At 29.9% G+C, this 10,251-nt stretch overlaps 1 protein-coding gene across 1 annotated transcript in view; it reads right to left on the bottom strand.

The window, feature by feature from the left end:
* Positions 1–2,055: 2,055 nt before the first annotated feature.
* The window catches only part of LOC150087735 (dolichyldiphosphatase 1-like), a 69,806-nt gene continuing 61,610 nt past the window's right edge, over positions 2,056–10,251 (bottom strand). Inside the window, exons 6-8 of the mRNA XM_090370090.1 lie at positions 9,662–9,790; positions 7,260–7,349; positions 2,056–2,225 (exon numbers count right to left, since the gene is read on the bottom strand). Coding sequence (XP_090226216.1) covers positions 2,186–2,225; positions 7,260–7,349; positions 9,662–9,790 — 259 coding nt within the window. The 3' untranslated portion in view covers positions 2,056–2,185. The remainder of the gene's footprint in view (positions 2,226–7,259; positions 7,350–9,661; positions 9,791–10,251) is intronic.

Here is a 10,251-nt window from a genome sequence, read left to right as displayed (position 1 = left end):
ATATATAAAAAGTAATATATACATATAAAACAAAAGTATGTATATTACAAATTATATATATATATATATATATATATATATAACCTTGATGACAGAAAGAAATGAAATAAATGAGAATGGCAAGACCACCTATTGGAATGCAGTGATATTTCAGAACCTTGGAGCTTGATGCCTAATTAATGAGTGTTTTGTCTCATTTCCTAGCTATAGCATTTGACACTAAAAAAGTGCATTCTCAGCCAGAGAAAATTTCTCTGGGAAACTTAGTCACTTATCTTCATAATTCCAATGCTGTATTGAAGAAATATGTGGAGGTGCAGTCAAGGTAGTCTAACGAAGCCATTTAAGAATCAGAACTTTTTGTATCCCAAGAAAATGAACTTTAGTTTGCCATTCGCAGGAAAATAATATAATGCATATTCATCTAACTAAACTATTATTGAGCATACTGGTCATACAAGCCATTTGTGTGCACTCATTTGTGCCCACAACTGTACAAAAATCAGTTTACTGTATTAAAATATATAAATATGCAATTGTTTTCTCATAATTTTAAAGTTGTATGAATGTTATCTATTTTATAATTTTATTTGGTTTTCATTCAGTACAGATGGAATTTCTGATATGGTGATTGACAAATGGAAAAAAAAAAAAAAAAAAAGTTATAATATAAATTTATAAAGCTGTATATATACAGCTTCCCCAGGCTAGACATTTCAGACACTCTGTAGACTATGTGCTATTTTCACAAGATACCACAGCCCAATGCCTGGAAAACCTCATCACATCCCATAAATTCTTTTGGAAAATTACTAGCTACCTGTGTGAATTACAGTTTATATTTTAAATACAATATAAAAAATAGATATATATTTTATATTTTTTTAAATAAAATATATATCTATATTTTATTTTAAAAATTCTCTTAACTGTGGAAACTTACCAACAGCCATTACAATCCAACATATTACAAAACTTAAGTAAATTTCAATATTCTACTTCTGATCATATGCAGAATAATACGATCAGAATAGAACTACAACTTTACAACCTCTTTTGGAATAAGAAAAACTACAGTCATATAGTTTTACACACTGAAAACCTAATATCAACCTTATATTTGATTTACTGATAAATACAGCATGCAGGGCATGATATTTATCTTTACATTCCCATCTACACAAATTATCAGTTTAGAAATGTGAAAATATGGATTATGATAAGTGTCTAAGGCCCTCACTAAATTTGCATTTGGCATATCTGTCCTAGGGTAACTTCTGCACACCACATGAAGCTTTAAAGTATAAAAAAATATCACAATATATAACAATTTGGTTTTTGTTTTGTATAAAAACAAAAGCACATTACAAATATTTTAATTCTTCACAACTTAAATTTATGTTTGGGCATCATTGTCCTACAAACACAACCTAGTACACAAAATCTCTATTTGGCATACAATTCTGAACTCTTCCTCAAAAAAGCTACGAATGATATAAAAATGGAGAACAAGGAACTTGGAAAACTTTAAAGATGAAATACATATGCACAAGTGAGAGAGAATTCCAAAAGCTGAGATTTTGTGTATTTTCAAGATTTGAAACCACTGAACTTTGTAACCCATATAATTTTTGGAATTAATTTCTAATAAACTGCAAATTTTTGTAAAAAAAAAAAATAAACTAATAAAGCAACTATTAGTATTTGTAACATTTCATAACTTTATATTTGTTAGAATTTCATATTTAAATTCAAACAGTTCATTTAAATTACTTAAATTAATATTTAAGTATTTAAATATTAATTTAAATATATGTACTTGATGTGGCAAAATATTAAATTGTCATAACAACAATATGATCATACAAAAAATATTCAGCTGTTTCTTAAAATAGCAAATATGATTCAGTCCCAATACCATATTTTCTCCTTAAATGGAATGATTCTTTAGATATATGGTCCTGCAGTATATTTTTTGCATGTTGAATACCAGTTGCATAACTTAGTTCCATCTCTACGTTCCTCTCTATTTCATCACGAGGACTGATAGCCAGAATTATAAAGGGAAGAAATGAAAAATGGTCCACCAATATAGCATTCAATCAATTTACAATAGATGCAGATATAATTTTTGTCAAAATAGTGTCCTCTTGAGTAACAATTGAGCTATACAGTGTCTTCTATTTCACTGAGACTTCATAGATACAAGTTTTCGCTGTCTAGTTCTATAATTTCAAAAAAAAAAAAAAAAAAACACACAGTTATATAGAAGCTTAAAGACAACACAGAAATTTAGCTGTGTTCAATGCAGATCACACTAGTTATCTGTACTGAATATTGAACAAAAAGTAACCTTATATATTAGTAATAGGCAAACCTGTAATATAGATGAATCAGAAGTCTTAAGTCAGTCATGCTAAACAGCACAGAACATGATGTTGAACAGTTTCTTGTATGTATTTAAGACTATAATAACCATTTTGGCTTTTGTAAGCTTATGGGTATTTTTATAAATAACATAAATGTAAATAAATTGTTTTATTGGTTTTAATAAGCATTCTTAAAATATAAGACATTTTTGAAAAATAAAACTAATAAAGTATTAGAATGGCTAAATGATGCAAAAAGATGGACTTTTCTGCATCTGCAAAAAACCAATCACACTGTACTTTCCCATCACTAAAAATTCTGCTTACACTTTATCAAACTCTCTGCTTCAACCACCACAGCAAATAATTTATTTTATTGTTCTACCTGACTGAAGGTAAAATTTCACAAGATCCAACTGATTCTATTATTCCCTAAGATTATGCATTTGTAGTCCTTATTTCTTGTCTGAATTCCCAGTAAATATACACCTCCTGCTTCCAATTCAAGACTGGCTAAAATAAGTGTGAAAAATAACCAAAGGTATCAGGTAGATAGGAAAAAATACTTAATGTTTTGCCATTTAGTGTTTTTTTCAGAACAGTAGGAAAACCATAACTAAAGTAATTAACAATAGGGGCAAAATTAAAATATGAAGTAAGGAGTAAATACCTAGATAAATTGCTAAACAAAGCTGAATACATCACTACAAAAAAGTGATAAGAATGGTTCTGCAGTATATTTTTGGCATGTTGAATACCAGTTGCATAACTTAGTCCCATCTCTACATTCCTTTCTATTTCATCATAAGGACTGATAGCCAGAATTATAGAAGTCCTAATACTCTGGGAAATTTTAGATATTATTTCTATCACTGTTAGTGAAGAATGATAGAGTGGTGGAAAATAATAAAGAATAAAAAAGCAACAGCTGTAGATGAAATTAGATCTGAAATGCCAAAAGCTAGAGGGGAAAAATAGCATCATGGTGGTTAAAACATATTATTCTGATGTAGCTTTCCAAAGAAATAGTTCCAGATGATTTGAGTAAGAAAATTTTACCAGTATATAAAAAAAATAATAATAAATAAAGCTGAATATAGAAATTAGAGAGAGATTTCACTTAGTGTACCAGATAAAAGGATCTGAAGTATTTTTAAATATTAGCTTGCAGAAGAACAGGTAGATTTTTATCCAAATAGTTTAGGATTAAATACCTAGACTAAAACAAAAACAAATTATAGAAAACTTATTGGAATGTAACAAGAAAATTAGAATTTGTTTTTCTTGAAAAAACATAAGGTAAACTACTAGAAATTTGAGATCTTTCAGTTTTTTTTTTTTTTTTTTTTAAATATGACATAGTAGTAGCCTGCAAAATTTTCATGAAAATTAATTACATAAAAGCAAAAATTATGAAGGATGGGAGCGATGAACATTTAGGAGTTTTTGAATACATAGTAATTTTGTCTTATTTAGAATTGTTTTTAATGAAGATGAAAGATTAGATATGGAAATAAACAATAAAGTAAAACAGGAAATGCAGGAATCCAGTTAAATTCACTTGGAGCAAAAAATACATAAATTATAAAAAACATTAGCTGTTTTAATTCTATTTTAACCTACAGAGGCAAGAGCTGGAAAAGGAATAAAGGAATTGCTCAAAAATTAAAATACTTGGCAATGAGGAGTTAAAAAAAGTAAATGGAGCTAACAGATGGAAATAAAATATTTCCATCTGTTATATCTGCAATATAATTTGTAATACAATGAGGAAATAAATAAAAATTTTGGTGTATCCATTCAAAGGTAAGTGAAGCAAACTTAAGATGGTATGAGCATGTATAAAAGGATGGGGAGGGAAGATTAGCCAAATGGATATTTGAATGAAAAATGAATGGTAATAGGCATAGGAGACCAGGGAGGAGTGGATTAATGGTCCCAAGCAAGTATCAGAGAAAAGAGGGCATGCTGCAGTTAGGGCTAAAGGTCTAACAGAAAATAGGACAGCATGTAGAGAAAATAGTTGTGGTGGTGATTTCATGACAACAATGACCAAGATGTATCATTCATATATTCATAATTTTATGACTATACTTGATTGCAGAGTTCAGTTATCTTAAGAAAACTGGACTCTGCAATCAAGTATAGTCATAAAATTACAATCACAGTGATCCTTGTAACCAATGAATATAACATATTTTGGATGATGACGACCATGACTTATCGTGACTTTTGGCTCACAGCATTAATTACAGCCCAAATAGTACAAAAATATCAATCACTTGTTTACACCAAAAGAGACCATGAGATTTCTTTGACAGAATGAGTATTTACATTCATAATCACCTGAAAGTAAGCAACACTACCTTATGTTTGATGTGATTAGGCTTTGCATTTATTTTTTTCAATTGTTAACTTACTTTCAATTTTATTTTATCACTACAGTTGATATAATTGTATTGTAACCTATGCTACAGTAAGCTGCTTTAACTTTATTTATGGACGTTGCATGTAAATTCACTTGTTTTTTTTTTAAACATATTTCAATTTATTTACTCAAAGAATCAGAGTGACACTTGTTTTAATGCTGGATATCATTTATGCACAAACGTCCTCTTTGAAGTTGGTTGTGAAATATATTTTTTCTTATTTAGTTCATTCATTCACTTTTTTGTTTTTTTAAATCTTGAAATTTGTTTATTTTTTGAGTTTATTTCACGTCAACTTTAATAATTTACTTTATTTTAAGTTAATGTATTTTCATCTGCAATGTTAATTTATTTATCTAAACATTGAAATCTGTCTTAACTGTATGTATTAACATACAATAATAACTATAAATGCAACAAGGCATAACTATAAGGGCTTAAAATTATATTATTAAATATAGGTGTAGATATACCATAGACAGCTCTTAAATGAAAACTACAATCGTAGTGTAAAGGCATCGTTTAATTGTATCTCGTATTGTGATCATCCTTCATGAGTTACCATGTATTGCACTACCTCAAATAAGTGATGCTTCACTAATAGAGAAGACTATTGTTACTTATTCTCTGCGAGCACCACCACCCAGACGGCACCATTTCAAGGCTTGTTGGCCGTTCATTAGTGGGTGGGCAGGTACCCTGGTATTGCAATCGTGACAACCCAGTTGTGAAGTTAATCCCACAATATGAGAGATGCCAGAAGGTGTACATAATAATACTATAATAAATAAATAAACATATAATACTATAATAAATATAATAAAGAGCTATCTATGGTGTATCTACATCTATATTTAATAGTATAATTTTAACCCTTATAGTATTATGCCTGGTTGCATTTATATTTATTATAGTATTATTATGTACACCTTCTGGCATCTCTCATATTGTGGGATTAACTTCACAACTGGATTGTCATGATTGCAATACCATGGTACCTGCCCACCCACCGATGAAAGGTCAGCCTGAAAAGGTGCTGTCTAGGTGGTGGCATCCACTGAGAATAAGTAACAATAGTCTTCTCTATTAGTGAAGCGTTACTTATTCGAGGTAGTGCAATACACGGTAACTAATTGTGAAGGATGATCACAATATGAGATACAATTAAACGATGCCTTTATACGATTGTAGTTTTTGTTTAAGAGCTATCTACGGTGTATCCACACCTATATTTAATAGATTAACGTGCAATATAACAGGTAATATAGGAGCAGTATGAAAAAAGTGCAGAACAAAGAGCGAAGAAACAAATAAATGAGGACAGAAGCAGAAATGGAAGAAGAGTTTGAGGAATGTGTATCTAAAAAAAAAATTTTTAAATATCAAATATAAGGCAAATATAGCCAATAAATGTATTGGCTTATAAATATAAACCAGTGCCACCTGACTGCACCAAGGCAAACAAAAAAAAAAGAAGAAAAAAAAGTATTATTACAAATATGATATGATAAATCAACCACAAAAGCAAAGTAGACTATAAAGTATTTAAGGGCAAGAGGCTCAAGCTACATGGTAGAATGGCTAAAGTATAGGTTAGTGCAATTGCATCAGTTTAATTCGTAGCCATCTATCAAAGTAGTTAAATTGGCATCATTTTAATTATATCTCATATTGTGAATATCTTCATGACAAGTTGGCATAATATTGCACTACCTGAAATAAGTATTGCTTCACTGGTGGAGAAGACTGATGTTACGCATTCTTGGTGGACACCACCACCCAGACATCACCGTTTTGAGGCTTATTGGCCTCTCTTCGATGTGTGGGCAGGCACCCTGGGGTTGCAATAGTGAAAAAGATATAAAACAATGCAAGGAACAAATAATAGACAACCATTGTATCCAATCTCACGAGAGGAACCCTGGACACAACAGTCATGAATATTACTGCAATGGACAATGACAGACATTCAACTCAAATGCCAGCCAGGTGAAGCAATAATATCACATCAGAGGCCATAATGCAATAACTGAAAACAGAAATACTTAAGTGTTCACTGCTAACAAAACCAGATTGCTGCCAAAGAGAGAGAAATAAATTAATCTATTCTTTATTTTTATTCTGCTTTATAATAGTTTTACAGTTTATTAATGCACCTATATTTCATTTCATTTGCTTTGAATTGATACCAATGCATTACTGCAGAAATTTAAATGACAGGTCATAGCTCATTTATTTGTTTCTGTTAAGCTTTAGAATATTTGATCCCTCTTTGCAATATTTCGTTTTTATCTAATCCTTTTGTGCATAGTCTTTGAACTATGCTTACTATGAATGCTTTTCATTAATTTAATTATTCACAGATCATGTGAATAATATTATTATATCTGTACTGTATATTGCTTTTCCTTAAGTAAATACTATTTAAGCTATAAATCGTAATATGCAAGTAATTAGTTACCTGGCTTCTGTTCTATGGGACGTGTATTCAAACCACATTACATTTGGTATTAGAGTAGTGTCTCGCAGCATAAGGAGCTCACTTATTGGCCTGAAATAGAAATAAGCATTAAAATATTTATGATGTGTAAACTCTATTCACATATAAATTACAGAGGCTAATTTATTTTAACACTTTCTTTCTTATTTATCTGTAAGCTAATGCAGTATTATTCTAACAGGGTATTTGTTTTAAAATGATTAAATGAGACAGACCCATTCACAAAACTGGTGTTTTCCTTTACAATAATTTTTTCAAGATTGAATGAAGAAGCAAAAGTTAGTACACATGCTCATTGAGCAGCAACACATCAAGCTGGACTCCTACCATAGGTAGAAAGTTCTGCACAAGAAAAGATTGCCACAAATTTTCTCTCTAATTTAACTATCAATCCAATAAGAATTATAAAAAAACGAGTGTTAACGTATGCAGTGCATGACATTTCAGATATGTTAGCAAATGGTAATAATACATGTTTATAATAATAAAAAAAAACAATTTTATGCATGAACCAAATTTCATTTCTGCATGTCCATATTGCCCATTCATTCCTCCAATCAGCATATGAATAGCCTATGTCATATGTGTGAAAAAAAAAAAAATAATAATAATTTTTAGATTTTTATTGGTCTAATTTTGGTGAAATATAGGGAGGCTTGACAAATCATTCTAGAAGAGCCAACTATAAAATTTCATGAAAAATCCATTCACTGAGATTTATTACATGCTGATGGACAGACAAAGAAATAATAATTGCTCGATTTTAATGAAAATTTGGGGAAGGCTTAACAAGTCTAAGAAAGCTAAATATAATATCATCAAAATCTGTCCACTGGGAAGTTCAAATTATTACATGTGTGGATGGACATATGAAGAAATAATCATTTTTGGATTTCTACTGATCCGATTTTAATGAAATATGGGATGCTCAATAAATTTCTAAATGAGCTAAATATAAAATTTTATGAAAATTCAACCATTAAGAGTAGTTATATATGGATGGACGAATGTGGTCAAGACAATAGACATTTTATGCATATAAGCTAATGCACCTAAAATGGGGGTGGGATACTTAAGAACAACAGCTCTAAGATATTCATACAGTTGATCTGTAATTAATATATCATATATATCACTATAAATCTTACCAACATTTTGAAACTATCAGCTGGAAAGATTTATCATAATAAAAATTAATTTTTGCTTTCTTCCAAAACAATTTTTATTTTCACTAAACAATCCTTTAGTGAAAATTGGGGGCTTTTTTTGCAACTTTTATTATACTTTTTTTTTGTAAATGATACAAATAATCATATCAGATAATCATTTTAAAGATAATTAGATTACAACTATCAATAAAGATCTATAAAATAACTAAATTTTCCACTTTGAAAAATCAAACTACAGTATATTTAGGGAAGCACTCATAAAATTGTATTTTTCAAAGAATGTGTGAAGACAATGTTTATTTTATTAAATATTGCCATAAATAAAAATAATGCTTCTAAGATCTGTAAGCATATGGATTACAAATCTTAGAAGCATTATACTCTGATTTAGTTTGTATTCATGCTGTTGTTTTGTTTTTTATTTGGTTTTTAGGAGCATTAGCAACTAAGGCCATATTGCTCTGGGAATATGCGGTGTCATTCCCTGACATTTCCGCATCCTCCATATTTGGTGGTGACAGGCTCGAACCCCAATCTAATCAAGAAGCGTGTGATACGCACTGCTGCTCCTTCCCACCTGGCTACGGAGGCACCTCTGTATTCATGCATACACTATAGCAAACATCACTGAAACAGAGCATCAAAAAAAGTGAGAAAATTAAATCAGCATTTGAATATCTTTTCAAAAGTGAATTAAATGTTTTTTTCAAAAAATGTATGATTAATTTTAATTAATTGATTTTGAAATGTTTTAACAGGCCATCACAGATAAGTGACAAAAAAAAAAAAAAAAAAAAGATTCAATATGAAAACCTAAAGAAAGCAATAAAGGCTAAAGACATTATAAATAAGTATTTCAATTTCATTATTATCAGATTAGAGTAATTGACTGATAAGTGCTTGCACAGGTAGCTTTTTATTTCCAAGGATAAAACAATAACTTTTCATGATAATATACAAGAGTAGGATATGAAAAACATCATAGAATAAAATCATCACTGCAAAATCTTATTAACTTATGATTGCATATAGTACAAATTTTGGGAGAATTAATGTTAATCATTGTCTTCCATGTACTATCATACTAATCCAATATCCCCTGGCAATTCAGACAACAATAATGAATTATTTAGTATTTGTTATAGATCTTAAAACAAATTTTATAAGGTAAATATGTAATGGAATAATACTTACCATGCTGCAATTAAAGGGAAAAGAGGGGTGAGGACCAGATGTGTAACTGCAAACCACACACATGCAAGAAGTAATCCTAATGCAGCTCCACAAATGACTTGCATCCACGTATGATATTGTAGATATACCCTAAAATACAAAACAACTTTTTATTTGTATGTAAAAGTAACAATGGTTTGAAGCTTAATACTGGTGTATCCATAAACAGCCAACGATTAAGTGATGATATATACCAAATCCCTTTTCACAGATGTGACCTACATACTAACACATTTTTGCACATACTGCTACAGTTCATGTCTCTTGTTAGTGTATCAATGGCAGAAATTCAGAGGAAGTGATATGTGCATTTTGCTCCAAAAGTAATTTAGTAACAAAACTTTAGGGAAACATTTAAAAGATCCTTTAATGCTCTTTGAAATTCTCAGCTAGTCATGAATTTGGCAGTCCTAGGAACACCATTTACAAAGTTATGGGGAAAAACAACTGAATGCTAAGCTATATGGAATTCAGCCCTTACAAGTAGTGACAAATAATAATAGCATAAATTTTTATGTGAGATGCTGAGCCACACACAAGAAGAATATCTT

The sequence above is a fragment of the Mastigoproctus giganteus genome, chromosome 3 (assembly GCF_048544385.1).
Source record: "Mastigoproctus giganteus isolate SK-2022 chromosome 3, ASM4854438v1, whole genome shotgun sequence".
NCBI lineage: Eukaryota > Metazoa > Arthropoda > Arachnida > Uropygi > Thelyphonidae > Mastigoproctus > Mastigoproctus giganteus.
The sequence above is the reverse complement of the archived record's forward strand: the minus strand, read 5'-3'. Positions and strand labels throughout refer to the sequence as shown.